The sequence below is a fragment of the Grammomys surdaster genome, unplaced genomic scaffold (assembly GCF_004785775.1).
Source record: "Grammomys surdaster isolate TR1022 unplaced genomic scaffold, NIH_TR_1.0 343, whole genome shotgun sequence".
Taxonomy (NCBI): domain Eukaryota; kingdom Metazoa; phylum Chordata; class Mammalia; order Rodentia; family Muridae; genus Grammomys; species Grammomys surdaster.
The window spans coordinates 1,068,956-1,086,265 of NW_021604762.1; the positions used below are offsets into that span (position 1 = coordinate 1,068,956).

Consider the following 17,310-nt stretch of genomic DNA (forward strand, 5'->3'; position numbering starts at 1 on the left):
TTTATAATGAAAATATTCAAATTGACCTAACTGTTTAGGTTATTTAAATCTAAATGTCAAGTGTATATTTTGAGCAATTCAGGAAACAAGTTTTGTTTGACCTAAAAGAGTATAGAGATTCAGATGAGGTACCAACCCAATTTGACTATGCCAGAAGGTGTTTTCCAAGATTTTTATAGCTAAAACAAAGCAAAATAGGAATATCAATCAATCTAGAAAGTTTCAGTCTTATTTTTTGGAATATTGTTAAAAAGTAAGAACATTTATCAACATGTTCATACAATGAACTTGAAATTGAATTTTCATTATATAAGACTACTTTGTTTATATATTTATTAACAGACAAATAGAGACTTCTTTGTAGTATTTATATCAGACAAGAAAGGAGCCTTTTTCTGCAGGCATGGCAGCAAGGTAGACACTAGAATAAGGGATAGTGTTGATGTTTCCTGATGAGACATCAAACCATACCACAAAACCCACAGACCTCCTGTTTATAGAAGAAGGTTATGTGCATGCAAGCAAACTTGGTAAGATATAAAGAATATGAAGATTAAAAGATGACATAAAATATATAAGGAATATAAACAAGTTATAAAGATTTCCCCGTCAGAATATAAAATGTTTCCATTTTTCCTTATTAAGAAGAAAACAGAATTATTACCTAAAAACTTTCCTTTACTCCTCCTACTTTGTTCTAAAAAGGGTCTCACATGTGCCAGGCTAGCCTTAAACTCTTTATGTAGTCAAGGATAACAATGAATTTCTAATCTCCCTCCCTTGACCTGTCAAATACTGGGATCACAGGCAAGCCAAATTCCTTTTGTTGGCCATCTCCAGCCCTTATCCGCAAACTTTTTGAGTACTCCTCACTGACCTGAGAAAATAACTGATTCTACCATTTTAGCTAACTTGTGAAATAGAAACAGAATTAACAAAACTAATTCTCAGAAAATCAATAGTTATTCCTAGAATTTCCAAATATTAATTACAATGTTATAATTTATAACATGCAAAATGAATATAAAAAACTTTTTGACTTGTTAATAAAATGAAGAGGATTTTCTTATATTCTGATAGTTTTCAACATATTTTAAGATTATCTATTTTAATGCTTTCAAATCAAAACAAGAGTTGTTTTTGTTTTGATATGTTGGTCTTTGTTGTGTTTTCTTTTTTGAGACAGAGTCTCACCATATAGCATATAGGCTTACTCCAGACTAGCCTTGAACTCACAGAGGTCTGCCTGCCTCTGCTTCCCAAGTGCTGGAATTAAAGGCTTGCACCCCCACTCTGGGGTAGACATTATTCTTGATTTTGTTGATCTTTCTATCCTAATCAATTTTCTTAAAATTCTAATTATAAGTCTAGGTAAAAGTTGAAGTTATTTATATCCAAATGTTTATATTTTTGTTTGAATAATAAGTAGACTAGAAAGGAAATAGGAAGAAAGGGTTTTCCCTCCCCCCCAAAAATCCTGGACCTTGAAAGGAGAAAATAATAGAAAAATGATACCCTTAGAACAGTATTAAGTTATTTTTTTCTTCAAAGATGAATTATCTTGCACCAGATTGCATTTCTGCCTCTTAAAATTGATACTACAAAAGAACGAAGAGCTGGAGTACCTAACATCTTGTTGGATACTCAGGAAAAAAATATATTATTCTCCTTTAAAGCTGAGTATATACATAATAAAGTGAATCAGATGGGAAATGCATAGTCCTTGCAATGATAAATATACTAAAAAAAACTGACAATTATACTGTAGCAACCATTTTTGTTTAATTTCTAAACATTACTTTAAAATGTCCCTATTTAGAAATTATTTCTTCAAAAGGAAACATTTTTTAAGAAGATAAGTCAAAGTTATCTTTTGTTATAGATGACGATTTAATTCAAGATTTCTTGTGGATGGACTGCTGCTGCAAAATTGCAGACAAGGTAAACTGGAAATAGTGATGGTTATAATCATAAACCATCATTGTTATGTTACTAGACCATTAAAATTTTTATAGATACAATAAGAATTTTCTCCTTCACTACAGTTAGAAAAATAGCTAGTCTATGTTCTTCCTTCACAGCAAAATTCTTTTGTTATCCGTGTGTGTGTGTGTGTGTGTGTGTGTGTGTGTCTATATCTGTCACAGCATGTATGCCATAGCCAGTATATGAAGGTCAGAAGACAATTTATAGACAGAGTTGGTTCTCTCCTTCCATCATGTGGGACCCTAGGAATTGAACTCAAATCATCAGGCTTTTTAGCATGTGCCACTGAGCCATCTCACTGTCCCCTAAAGCAGATTTCTTACACTTAATTTTTACCACATCTATCTGGAAATAAGAATCAATAGAGACTCCATACTTTGGTGGGGGAAGTGCAAGGATACAGTTTCACTCCAGCCTCACCTTATCTCAGCCTCCTAAGAGCTAGGATAACAGAGGTATACTATGCTCCGTGATTAGAATTACTACCTTTAATTAGTATGGAGAAAAAATTCTTGAAACTCACTCCATTAAGGCAGTCTCCTGTTAAGTTTGAGTATTTTATAAGTAAATTATACAAAAATTCTAATTGTCTTTTTAAACAATTTTATTACTATTTCAATAGGCATTAAGTTGCTGTTGCTATAACAGTATAAATAATCTCTTATTCCATGTTAGCTTTTTCACTGCTAGATAGATAACAGCCATAGATCAGCGTTGTCACATTTTTTGAGAAACACAGACAAATGAAAACTGAGAACTGCTTTATAAAACAAATGGCTTATGGGGTGGAAAATAGATTAGCAGTTAAAAGCACTTGCTCTTCCAGAGAATTTAAGTTTGCTTCTTAGCACCCATATCTAGCTGCTTACAACTACCTGTAACTCCAGCTCCTAGAGGGCATGTGTACACACACAGACACACACACACACACACATAATTTAAAATATTTAAAAAATAATGGCTCATTCTCTTCTTGGTTAGTATACAAAGAAATGAATTTCATTGTGACATTTTGATTCGTGTATCATTACTCTTTTTTTTTTTCACTGAGACAGGTTTAACTATGTAACACTGGCTGGCCTAATACTTTCTGTGTAGACTTGAACTCGAAGTTATTTACCTGCCTCTGCCTCCAGAGTGATGGGATTAAAGGAATGTGTCATGATGCCCATCTACTTTAATTTTATTCATACTGGTCACTCATCATCTTCCTGGTAATCTTACAGGCTAAAATTAGCTTAACATGTTTTCCATTAGATACTGGAATCCCATAAACTGCCTAATATATTAGGAATAGTGATGGTAAATGTTTTTCTGTGGACTTATTTCAATATTTGTTTCTATGGTTTTTGTTTGTTTGTTTGTTTGTTTGTTTTTTGTTTTTCGAGATAGGGTTTCTCTGTGTAGCCCTGGCTGTCCTGGAACTCACTCTGTAGACCAGGCTGGCCTCGAACTCAGAAATCCGCCTGCCTCTGCCTCCCAATGTTTCTGTGTTTTTAAGTCAGCTAAATAGTTGTCATTTTGCTTTTGTAGATATCCATTTAGACTGGGCAGTCACACATTAAGTTCAATAACAGTTAAAATATAAATAAAAAATAAAGGAATGTTCAGAAGATTAGTTTGATTTTATACTAATGTCAAAATGAAGGATTTTATTTCATACTTAAATATAACAAACATAAAAATGTTTAATTTTTTTTTTTTTTGGTTTGGTTTGGTTTTTGGTTTTTCGAGACAGAGTTTCTCTGTATAGCCCTGGCAGTCTGGAACTCACTCTGTAGACCAAGCTGGCCTCGAACTCAGAAATCCACCTGCCTCTGCCTCCCAAGTGCTGGGATTAAAACCATGTGCCACTACCGCCCGGCTAATTTTTTTTTTTTTTTTAATTTGGGAGGCTGGAGAATTTTCTAGTGGTTAAGAGCACTTTTTGTTTTTCCAGAGGACCCGAGTTCAGTTTCCAGTATCCATATCAAATAACCCATATGACTATAACTCCAGCTCCAGGGTAGCTGATGTCTTCTGGCTTCCTCAAGCATCTATACTCATGTGCACACACGTGTGTGCATGTACACACACACATGATTTAAAACTAAAATATTTTTAAAAAATTAAATATTCTGGAAACTTAAAAAAAAACTTTAATGTATTTGGGTGTTTAGCTTGTATGTATGTCTGTACATCACTTGCATGCCTGGTGTCTTTGAAGGCCAGAAAAGATTGTCAAATCCCCAAGAACTGGGGTTATAGACAGTTATGAGCCACCATGTGGGTGCTGAGAATCAAATTCCATGTCCTCTGGAAGAATAGACAGTGCTGTTAGTTAATGACTGAGGCATTTCTGCAGCCTCTGGAAACTAACTTAGAAAAATTAAAAGCACATACAACATAAAATAAAACCAGAGATCTTCTATGTGGCTCTTAAAAATAATCAATGTGACTATTCTTGTTTCTTCTCTGGAATGTGAATTATTTTGAGGTAAATCTGAAGCATGCTAACATTTTATCATAAACATTTGATAATTGATGCTGGTGGGATACATACAACTGCATCAGCTGGTAAAGGTGCCTGACACCAAGCCTGATGACTGAGTTGATCCCAAGATTCACACGGTGGGAGGAGAGAATGGAACAGACTTCCATTGTTTTCTGATTGCCACACCTGACATATAACATACATACATAAAGATATATAGATACGTGTAAAACTATATCTCCAACAATGTAATTTTTAAAAAACAACGAAAGCATTACTTTTCAAATAAAGAGTAATCATATAAGCAAATACTCAAGTTTCTTTAGAGTTGTATAACATTATGGTTTAAGGTGTTTAATTTTGGGTTTACAGCAGGGGGCAGTGTTTGAAAAGTAACTAACTTAGAATACTCTATTTCAAAAATTCTTTACTCAGAAATGAAGGGATCCCCTGGAATCATCTTGTTGTGCAATGCCCTTACAAGATAGTGAACAAGTGTGAGAGAGAAAAAAACATATTCATATTATAACTTGTTTCAAATTTGAGCCATTTTATCTTGGAATATGTTCTAGTAAGTTAATTGTATGTCTTTGTAATAAGATATTTAAAATGTGTTTTCTCAATGAAAATTAGGCCTTGCTATACAGTTTTAAAACAAACTATTGGTGAATCTAGGTGAAAGATATTTGGCTACTCATTGAACTATTTCAACTTCTTTATAAGTTTGAAATTTAAGATAGAAAAAAATTAGAGTTATAGTTTTAAAATTCACCAGCTATAATTTAGAAATCCTCCTAGCTAAATATAATAAATTATTGGTAACGATTTCTTGCACTATTCAAGTGGATTAACTACAGGGGTCAAAAAATAAGTACTCAGGTGATTGTATACAGATAAATAGTGCGTTAAGATTTAAAGTCAACTATTTTATAGCAGTTTTATTAGTGAAAGCAAACCACTAATACTAATTTCTAACTTTTTCTTGTAGTATCTTTTGGCTATGACCTTTGTTTATTTCAAGAGAGCTAAATTTACTATAAATGAGCATACCAGGATAAATTTCTTTATTGCTCTGTAAGTATGCTTTCTACTAAATAAATTTTATTGGTTATTTTAATATATGTGATTTGTAATTTAAAGCAGAAATGTTAAACTTTTATGGATGTTGTTAATAGGCCTTCTTGTGTATGAAAATTATGTATTTTTCACTTTAATAGGATAGTTTTATGTCCTTTTCATTGGCCTTATATTACATGCCAGAGTTTTGTTGTTCCCACTTCAGGTTACATTGTGTCTTTTACATTTTACACACACAGAGACACAGATTCACACACACACACGTACACACAGATGCACGCGCACACACACACACACATCGGGACTTTTTGTTTTGTTTTTTAAAACGGTTTCTCAATATAGTCCTGGTTGTCCTGGAACTCACTTTGTAGTCCAGGCTGGCATTGAACTCACAGAAATCCACATACCTCTGCTTCCTGAGTGCTGATTAATGGTGTGTGCCACCACATCCAGCAAGTTATATTTTTTTAAAAAACAAAACAAAACAGACTATTCTATTTTAAATTTCGTTAGTATGTAATAAAACCATCATCATAATTTTATAATGTGAGCCCTTGTGGAAAATGTTTTGCATATATTCTTTGTAGGTCTATATCTAAAAGATTACTATTATTATTACTAGTTATACATATTTAATACTTTTGTGTTTACTGATGGTGTCATCAAACACTAAATGTTGTTTATTTTCCATATCACATAATTAGTGATAGCTTTGCTATCTGTTAAATTGTTTTAATGATGTGTCTTTCTAATTTATAGGTCATTATTTAGTTAGGAAAAATATAATTTTAGGGCTGGAGATAAAACTCAGTGGTAGAATTTTTGCCTAGTATGCACTAAGCTCTGGGGTCACAGGGTTTCTTTGTATAGACCTGACTGTCCTGGAACCCGTTCTTTAGACCAGTCTGGCCTTGAATTCAGAGAACTACCAGCCTCTGTCTGCTGAGTGCTGGGATTAAAGATGTGCACCACCACCGCTTGGCTTCATTCAACACTGCTTTTGTTTTTGTTTTTGTTTTAAAAAAAAGGTGGTGGTGGGGGGAGAAAGCTTAAATTTAAGAATGCATTTTGGAGGCTGGAGAGATGGCTCAGTAGTTAAGAGCACTGACTGCTCTTCCAGAAGTCCCGAGTTCAATTCCCAACAACCACATGGTGGCTCACAACCATCTGTAATGGGATCTGGTGCCCTCTTCTGGTGTGTCTGAAGAGAGCGATGGTGGTATATGTATAAAATAAGTAAATAAATCATTAAAAAATTTAAAGAATACACTTTGGAAGTTGTGGTGTGCCAGGAAATAGAATGTTTCCCTTATATGCATGAAGCCTTGGGTCAGTTACTAGCAACTCCCCATCCCCAACCAAAAGGACAGAGAATATGCTTTGTCTACCCTATTCTTGGGTACAACAATACAGCTAGAATGTATGTACATAATTTCAAGTGTTAAATTAGGGAACTATGTAAAAGCATTATAGTATTGGTGGCTAGAGAGATTTGTTCAGCCTTTAAGGTGGCTGCTCTTCTCGAGGACTGGGGTTCAGTTCCTAGTACAACCATCAGATCCAGGGAATCTGATGCTCTCTTCTGGGCTTTGTGGGCACTAGGCACACACATGGTTCACAGATACACATGTAGGCATAACACTCAAACACATAAAAATGAATAAATATAAAAAACACATTGGAGTATCACAGTAACTGTCAGCACTGAGGGGTAAGTTTTTACTCAACATCTATTTAATTCAGAATCAGAGTTAGTAAATAAATCAGACCAGAAGAGCTTGATCTATGATTAATTAGAGAGATATTTTCCAGAACATAGGAAAAATGAGCCGAATTTAACATTTGGTGTTGATTAGTAAAATGGAAGAATTTAATAGTTACATATAACTCAATGTTATATGTAAATCACCACATCTTATATATTTATACATTTAATTTTCTTGGGTTTTGTTTTTTGTTTCTTTGAGACAAGATTTCTCTGTGTGTAGCTATGCCTGTCCTAGAACTCCTGTAGACCAGGCTGGCCTCACAGCCACAAAGATCCACTTGCCTCTTCCTCCAGAGTGCTGAAAGTCGTGCACTACCACTGCCCAGCACATTTAGGCTTCTTATGAAATGCATTTCTTATTTCTGCTTTAGAGGCAAGGAAACACTTTGACTTTATAGACAGTAAAGCACTTTGAAGGTCAGGGAAATTAGTAAGGAGACCAGGTATTGTGGCATACACCTATACTCCCGACACTTAGGAAGCCGAGGTGGGAGGATCATGAGTGTGAGGCCAGCCTGGGCAAGAAAAACAGCAGAGATGCAAATGCATGTATTATATCCCCAAGAGCCAAACTGAGCCTTAATACTGTTAATTTGCCATTTATATGTTTCAGTATTATACCATATTCACTATCATACTATTCTGTATTTTTTTCCATCTGAGAATTAAAGACAAGCCAAAATTGGCTTTAGTGCAAATCCACATAGAAGCCTGAAATTGGATTTATTTCACTTGTTTTGTGGTTATAGCCATTAAAGTGCTATGTAGCTTTTACTGTGTAGTTATCTTTTAAGACTGCATTGCATACTGTATATTATATATCAGGTAACCTGAATTATAACTCCCATCCTGTGTCTAATCACGTTTTCTGTAGACTGACTCAGTATCTCTTTTCATTAAGCATCTCTTGTTAGCCACAGTTCTAAACTCACAATTTCTATATAGTCATGTGATGTTTCCTTTAGTATTCTTGTAATACCCTGAATTTCTTTTTCTTCGTCTTTTTTTTTTAAATCTTTTGAAAAAAAAAAAAAAAAAGGCCGGGCGGTGGTGGCGCACACCTTTAATCCCAGCACTTGGGAGGCAGAGGCAGGCGAATTTCTGAGTTTGAGGCCAGCCTGGTCTACAGAGTGAGTTTCAGGACAGTCAGGGCTACACAGAGAAACCCTGTCTCGAAAAACCAAATAAATAAATAAATAAATAAATAAATAAATAAATAAATAAATCTTTTGAGACAAGGTATTTGTAGCTTAGGCCGGCCCCAAACTCCCTGTGTAGCCAAGGAGGATCTTGACCTGCTCCTCCTTCCTGCCTTTGCCTTCCAAATGCTGAGGTTACAGGCATGTGCCACCATGCCAGCAATACTGTTTCATCCTTCCACATCCTCTTCTAAGTTATTAGTTACACGCTTTGTTCTCCTTTACCTGGTTACTGAATGAGTTCAAATCCAGCCAAAGCAACTTAGAAAGACCTTTACTTAAAAGAAAAGGTAAAAAGAGGAATGGAATTAAATCGGTGGTAGAGCACTTGCTTGAGATCTTTAGCCAGAATTCTAGCTAACTTTAAAAATGCTGTTAGAATCTACTTGGGATTAGATGAGCTTCCTTGACGATATCTTTCAATTAAGAACCCTTAGAAAATTCTAGCTACTATCCTTCAAATTTTCCCCATCTCCTCTATTAACTTCCATTGAAATCCATTAAATATGCTGCTATATGCTGCATTCTGCTTTCCAACCCTGTTTAACAATTTGGAGGTATTTTGCACAAACACTGACAGATTTTAATGTGTATAGGTCTTTCTGTCTACGAATCTACACTCATAAATAAGAGGGCATGATAGCCGACTCCTGTAACACTCTCAGTATGTGGGAGGCTGAGGTAGAATGATCCTAGATCAAGGCCAGCTTGGACTACATAGGGAATTCCAGGCTTACTTGAGCTTTGTAGAAAGATCCTGGCTTAACCCACCTCCACACACCCACCACATGCACAGGCACATGCTTTAATCCCAGCACTCAGGAGATAGCGGCAGTCTCTGTGAGTTTGAGGCCAGCCTGGTCTACACAGCAAGTTCCAGGCATCCAAGACATCATAGTGAGACTTTGTCTAACAAACAAAAAGAACTAGAAAGAAAGAAACCTTTGTACACTATCTGCACCCTGGGCATCAAGGACATGAAGGAAAGGTATTACTAGGTGGTTTGAAGGAGTGAAGGTAGAGTCCTTGCCCTCTGCCCCGAGTGCTCCCTTTCCTTCTGAGTAGACATAGGATTCTGGGGAGGGGAGAATAAAGAGCTCCCAGGTTAGTGGTACAGGTAGTATATACAAAAGATCTTGCAGTCATGGCTCTAGTTAAGGAACTATAGTATGGTTTGGTGTCACCGCTGCAGGGTAGCTTGTTGCTTGTATATCTTCAATAGGAAATTTAGAGCCATATATAAGCTCCATACTACTCAGGATGTGGCATAGGCAACGATGACTGTTTCTGGCCTTTTGCCTGGAGGATACAAAAGAAGCAGTTAGATTCACATGGATAGTTGATAGTACTCAATGAGTGGCAACCACCATGATGTTACACATTTTTTTTTGTTTTGTTTTTTTCCGAGACAGGGTTTCTCTGTGTAGCCCTGGCTGTCCTGGAACTCACTCTGTAGACCAGGCTGAAATTCAGAAATTTGCCTGCCTCTGCCTCCCAAGTGCTGGGATTAAAGGCGTGCACCACCACTGCCCAGCAATGTTACACATTTTTATATTTGTTTCTCTGAGCTACATTTTGGATATTTCTTTAAATTTATCTTCCATTACTAATTTGATCTTCATTATATTTGTTATGCATTTTATATATACTATTTTAAATTTTTTTCAAATATATTTATTATTTTTACTAACTATTAGTTACTTTTATTTGTTTGAATATGTGACTATGTATATGTATGAGTTTATGTGCACCATTTACAGGCAGGTGCCTGGAAATGTCAGAAGAGGGTGTGAGATCCTCTGGGCTGGAGTTAAAGGTGTTACAAGATGGCAGATATGTGTACTGGGAACCGAAGCCAGGTCCTCCGCAAGAGCAGTAGTCACTCTTCACTGTGGAGCATCTCTCCAGCCCATATACAGGTGTTTTTGTAGTCTGCTTAAATTGTGGGTCCTGCTCTGCTCATGATGATGTCTTTCTTTCTTGTGTGTTTGGAATGTTTTTGTTGTAAAAGTGACCCATGGAGCCTGAACTGCTTCTGATTGGGAATCTCTCCCATTATTAACTTTATTCCTGTGTTAATATCTTGCCTCATTTTTGTTTTGTGGAACAGGGTCTCATGTGGCCCAGGCTAGACTCAAACTTACTATATAGTTGAGGATAGCTTTGAACTCATGAGTCTTCTGTCTGGACTCCTCAAGCCCTGGGATTAGAGATGTGTGCCAACATACTAGTTTAATGTGTCTTTCTTTTCTGACTGTTTTTAAAGGTTTTTTTTCAGTGCTTTTGAGCAATTCAGCTATGATGTGCCATCGTATAATTTTCATGTGATTTCTTGTTTCTTACTCATTTCTTATTCAACTACAAGTACAGTCTCAATTTAAATACTTTTTTGAGCATATAGGATAGTTATAGTAAGAGGCTGGAGAGATGGCTCAGGGGTTAAGATCCCTGGCTGCTCTTCCAGAGGACCTGGGTTCAATTTCCAGCACCACCCACATGACAGCTCACATCTGTCTAAAATTCCAGTTCTAGAAGATCTGACATCCTCAAAGAGAAACACATGCAGGCAAAACACCAACAAACATAAAATAAGAATAAATTATTATATTAAAAATTGTTATAAATGTTTTGATATCCTCCTATATATCAGTTTTGGGTTGGTTTTGAAAGATTATTCTCCTTATCACGGTTTGTATTTTTTCTGCTTCTTTTTATATCTGGTCCCCCTCAAGTATTTGGCAAAATACTGACTTCCAAATGTGTATGAGAGAACTGTTTGAAGGTAGCCCAAGAGAAGATTGAAAAAAAGAGAGTGCCTTGCAGTCATTCACATAGAACTATAAACAGTTTTCCTCAGCCAGGGTAAAAAGCAAAGTCTTGCCTTGGGAAGGAGCTAATTAGGTCCAGATTGAACATTGTTTACAGATTCATCTATGAAGTCAGAAAAACATCAAAAGAGATTGTTTCAAGGTAACTTACTTGCATCCCAGAACAAAGTTCAACATTTATAGGACTACAGAAACACCTAGAAGGTGCAACAAGATATATAGGTCATTGTATCACTGCTTTTGTTATGTATTTTAGATATGAGTATCCTTTATGTATTGATAAGTCTTTCATATTTCTATTTTTATTATCTATTGTTCTTGCCCTTACCATTTCTTCTTCGGGTTGTTGATTCACTTTGTTAGGTATCTGGCTAATACAGTTGAAGAAGATGAAGAAGAAGCCAAGTATGAAATTTTTCCATGGGCTTTAGGGAAAAACTGGAGAAAATTGTTCCCTAATTTCTTAAAGTTAAGGGACCAGCTCTGGGACAGAATTGACTATAGGGCTATTGTAAGCCGGCGATGCTGTGAAGAGGTACATGTTTAAAATCACTTTTATAATCTATCTTTGTTTATCTCATTTTCCGGCTTATTTATTTATTTATTTGGTTTTGTTTTGTTTCTTTCTTCCTTATTTGGGGATAGATTCCTACAAGTAGCCCAGCCTGCCTAGGAACTCACAGTACTATTTTGTCCCCTTCAGTTTTAGGATAAAAGTATATCATGTCACTATGGCCTCCCTACTTAGTTTTTAATGATCTGTCTTTCTCTTTGTACATGTAGGAGATCATTAGCCTCAGTCGTTATTATGAGTGCAACTTATATATTCTGTTTCTGTTTGAATTTTATCACATTTATTAAAAATTGTATCTATTTTTCAGAGCAGACTACTTCTATACTATTCTTATTGTAGTCCCACCCCCTGCCCCATCTAAAAGATCACCAGTATCCTAGCAAAAGATTTGTGGACATACTAAAGCATCTAATTATTATAAAACTAGAGTTGAATAATAATTTCCACGAAAGTATATGAATTTTCAAGTTTCCAACATTGACACTAACAGCATGGTTATATAAATTAAATATATTTAAAATCCATACCTCTTTTCTCAAAGAATATATTGTTTTGCAAGAAGTTGAGGTCTCATGAATTCTCCCAGTAACCCTTGCATTTTTCCTCTTTCTGTAAGTGGCCAGACACTTCTGAAGATGGTCTGCTACTCTCTTGGCCCAGAAAACCCTATAAAGTCATCATGCAAATCAGGTTCATATCTTCCTTACTTTAAGAACACCCATTAAACTCAAATTTCATTTGAGACAAGGCTTCTATAGCCCTGGCTGTCCTGGAACTGTCTATGTAGACTAGGCTAGCTCACAGAGATCATACTGTCTTTGTCTTCCAAAGGATGAGACTAAAGGTATGTACCTTCATTCTCATCACATTGTTTTCTTAATGTCAGAGTTTATTAAGATAGTTTTACTTATAAGTAAGTTATTTTAACCAAATGTTTTTATTAGTATTTTAAACAACAAAAGTTATAGAGTAAAATTAAGTGGAAGCAATAACTATTGTCAACTCTTGTATTACTGTTTCAGAACTTTGAGAAATGTAAACTAGATAAATCTGTAATTAAATTCTACTCAGTTAAATAACCATAGAGCAAAGGAGTCAAAACTGAAGGATTCATTTCAAACTTGAATAAAGACTTTAGCTGCATGTCACAGAATTTTCCCCAGAATTAACCTTGTTAATTATATTTGTAAATGAGAGAAGATACAACAATTTTGCATATTTTAATTTGAATTATTGACTCTTGGAGGAAATGCAAGGATTCAGAAATAACAGAAGACAGAAAGTAAAAGAAAGACTATATAGCAGGCCAAGACTATACAAAGTTAAATCCAATGGGAAAAGATGAAAGGTTGCATATACAAGGGCTCTAAAAGTACTGTACTGTCATTCAAACTGAACTCAGTCCAGTTACATGATAGTGAAAGAACCCTGTAACTTAGGTCTCTATTTCTGTTTGTTTGTTTGTTTTGTTTTGTTTTTCGAGACAGGATTTCTCTGTATAGTCCTGGCTGTCCTGGAACTCACTCTGTAGACCAGGCTGGCCTAGAACTCAGAAATCCACCTGCCTCTGCCTCCCAAGTGCTGGGATTAAAGGCGTGTGCCACCACTGCCCAGCTAAGTCTCTTATTTCTTGTATGCCTTTTTTATATCTCTACTTGGGTTAATATTGTGGTCCATTTCTGTAATCTCAATACTCAGGAGACTGAGGCAGGGGGAATCTCAAGTTCAGGGTCAACCTGGATTATAGTTGAGACTATAGTTGAGACCCTGTCTCAAGAAGAATAAAAAATGACAATTACATAGAAATTTGCCAACCTCAAGAGTGACAGAGGGCCATATTTAAACACTCTCATTTTGTCCACGTACATACTATTCTGCTTCTGTTCTCTTCCATTCGCTTTAGAACTACGATGTAAACCCTTTTCTCTATTGTTCAACAGAACTTTGTCAAAGCCTCCTGATAGCTTTATGTTGCCAAAGCATAGGTTAGCTTTTAGTTTTTAGTCTTCAACTTATCAGCATCTGCATTACATATGTAGCCAGTCAAGCTACATATGTAATTTCTTTGCTACACTGCCTTTCTGTGCTTTTCCAAATATTGGGATTGATATATTCCCAATATCAAACCCCAATATAAGGATTTTCCCACTTCTTCTTCTTCTTCTTTTTTTTTTTTTGTTTTGTTTTTTGAGACAGGGTTTCTCTGTGTAGCCCTGGCTGTCCTGGAACTCACTCAATAGACCAAGCTAGCCTTGAACTCAGAAATCTGCCTGCCTCTGTCTCCCAAATGCTGGGATTAAAGGCGTGCGCCACCACCGCCGGCTGGGTTTTCCCACTTCTTTTTCAACTCCCTTTCATCTCACCAGCCTTATTAAGGTGTCTGAGAGCTCAGTCCTTTTCTTGCCTTGACTGGAATTAACTTAGTAATGATCTTGTGCATTCTCCATACATTAACTATGAGGGACTAGAGAGATGGCTCAGCAGTTTAAAACCACTTCCTAGTCATCCGGAAGACCAGAGTTCAGTTCCTGGCATCGGTATCTGGCAGCTCACAACCACCTGTGACTCTAACTGCTAGGAATTCTAGCTCCTAGGAATGGTCCCTACAGACATGTGCATGTACTCTTACACATAAAAATATTTTCAGAAGACTTTAACATAGATATCTAAAAGTATCTCCTAAGTCCAGATCTGCATATCAGATTGCTTGTTTATTCCATTGTCTGATTGAACCCTCAAACTTGCCATGTGTAAAATTCTATTCCTGATTCCTCCACACAGACCAACAAACTTGCTTTTTTTACAGTCTTCTATATGTTAATAAAAAGCAGCTCCATCCTTCCAGTTGCTCATGTCACAAAACTGTGTCTTTGGCTTGTTTCTTACCCCTTATATCCTTGCCTTCAAAACTATTCAGGGGGCTGAAGAGATGTTTAAATGGTTAAAAGCAGGGCTGCTCTTCCAGAGGCTCCTAGTTCAATTTCATGGCTTCTTACAACTGTCTGTAACTCCAGTTTCTGGGGATCTAATGTCTACGTCTGACCTATGTGGGCACCAGACACTAGACATACAAGTGGTACAGGCATACATGCAGCCAAAACACCCTTACACATAAAAAATAAAATTTAAATTTATAGACTCTAGCCTCCTACCTCTATCACTGGTTGCCTTAATTGTTGTTATAACTTTGCAAACAGTCTCTCCCGAACATAGAATGTACCTTAGTAGTAGACTGTTTGTCAAGCATGCACAAAGCCTTGGGTTCAATCCCTAGTACCTTAAAACAAAAGCAACAAAGAGTTTCATAATCCCCCCTCATAGGCTGTTCTTTATATAACTGTGAAAGTAATCATTTGTTAAGCTTCCGTACAGTAAGGTTTTTTTAAAATTGTATTTGTACAGGTATATTACCAACATGTATATCTACACCACATGCAAACCTGGTCCCCACAGACCCCAGAAGAGGGCATCAGAACTCCTGGGACTAGAGTTGTAGACTATTTAGAGCCACCAGGTGGGTGCTGGGAATGAAACTCAGGGCTCCTGGAAGACCAGTTAAGTGCTCTTAAACACCAAGCCATCTCTCCAGTCCCTACACAAGGAAATCTTTTTCAAGACTTCTTTTTAAAAGTTCTAAGTAGCTTCCCACTTTTTATAGGATATAAGTCAACTTTAACCTTACCATGGTATGCACCTCCTTTATCATATCTCTGACCTTGCTTATCCATTGTGTTCTTTTCTTTTTTCTCTTTTCTTTTTTTTCTTTTTTTTTTTTTTGTTTTGTTTGTTTGTTGAGACAGGGTTTCCCTGTGTAGCCCTGGCTGTCCTGGAACTCACTCTGTAGACCAGGCTGGCCTCGAACTCAGAAATCCACCTGCCTCTGCCTCCCAAGTGCTGGGATTAAAGGCCTGCACCACAACTCCTGGCCCTTTCTTTATCTTTTTGTTGGCATGGGGATCTTTGCACTGGTCATTCTCTATGGCAGCCCTAAGTGTGGCTGACACACGCAGTGACACTCAACTGGAGAAAAATGACCCCTTTTCTCTCAGGAAGCATCAACTGCAAGGATCCTCTTGGTTGGAGGTGGGATTTTGTGTCTATCTTTACCTCTGAGTGCTGGAATTTTGTCTGGCTTGAACCCATGTAGGTTTGAATACTTGGAGGCTAAGAAGTAAGATATGTTGTTAGAAATTAAGCATCCTATACATTGGTTACCAAAATCCTGGTACTAACATACTGTCAGTCAAAATAATCTTTAGTCTTATATTCTAAAATTAAGTTAAACTGGGATAGTAGCTACCAATGTGCTTATAATAGTAATATGTATTTGCATAGTATTTGTGGTATTCAAATTCATAGTATTTGAATTAGTATTGCCCTCCATAGGCTAATAAGTTTGAACTTAGTCTCCAGTTAGTGAAAATATTTGGGAATGATTAGGAGGTGTGGTTGTTGGAGGAGGTGTGTCACTGGTATGTCATTGAGGTTTCTAAACCCAATGCAATTCCCAGTTAACCCTTACTGCCTAGTGCTAGTGGATCAAAGTGTGAATTCCTAGTTCCTGCTCTAGCACCTTTCTTGTCTGCCTGTGGCCATGATGGTCATGGACTCTGTCCCTCTGCAACTATGAGCCCCAAATCGAACACTTTTTTTGGGTTGCTTTGTTCATAATGTTTTATTACAGCAATAGGAAAGAAACTAAGACCATATTATGACTCAATCTGCATTGTTTATCCTCACAAAGATATCTCTGAGGATGGAGGTATTTTTCCTTTATAGCTGATGACACTGCAGGCCCAAGGATATTAGGATTTACTTGAGCACATACAAAGAAGTACCAGAGCCACATCTTGACTGGCTGCATATGCAATGACTTCCTGCTGTTCTGTTTTGTCTGATATCTAGCTTTTATATAAACTTTTCAATAGTACTGGCATCTCCAATACGCTGAGGTCTTCTGCTGCAACTAGGCTTCACCAATAGCCTTCATATCTCTTCATGGTGCCAAGCCTCAAATCCTTTTCGTAACCCCTTCAGTCCTGGGCCAGCAACTGCAGCTGAAGCTGTACCTTCACCAGTGCCCTGCCTTGGCCTCTCATAGTGCCAAGCCTCAGCTGCTCTTCATGACCCCTTCATGCCTTCAAAACCAGTGCCACCTGGGTGACTCTTACACGTTACCAAGTACAGCTGCAGCACAAGGTACAGCCTTGACTATCTCTAGAATACAGCTTCTTTGTGCTCTCAGAAAACACTTCCCAGAAGATTTCACCTCAATAATGCTTGTCCCGCCGGGCGGTGGTGGCGCACGCCTTTAATCCCAGCACTTGGGAGGCAGAGGCAGGTGGATTTCTGAGTTCGAGGCCAGCCTGGTCTACAGAGTGAGTTCCAGGACAGCCAGGGCTACA

General features: G+C 36.9%; 1 protein-coding gene across 2 annotated transcripts in view; it reads left to right on the forward strand.

Moving 5' to 3' along the window:
- Positions 1-17,310, forward strand: part of Spdya (speedy/RINGO cell cycle regulator family member A) — a 36,329-nt gene that overhangs the window by 4,494 nt on the left and 14,525 nt on the right. For both annotated transcript variants that reach the window (XM_028778996.1, XM_028778995.1), the window contains 3 exons: positions 1,883-1,941; positions 5,448-5,533; positions 11,695-11,866. In XM_028778996.1, the coding sequence (XP_028634829.1) occupies positions 1,883-1,941; positions 5,448-5,533; positions 11,695-11,866 (317 nt within the window). The remainder of the gene's footprint in view (positions 1-1,882; positions 1,942-5,447; positions 5,534-11,694; positions 11,867-17,310) is intronic.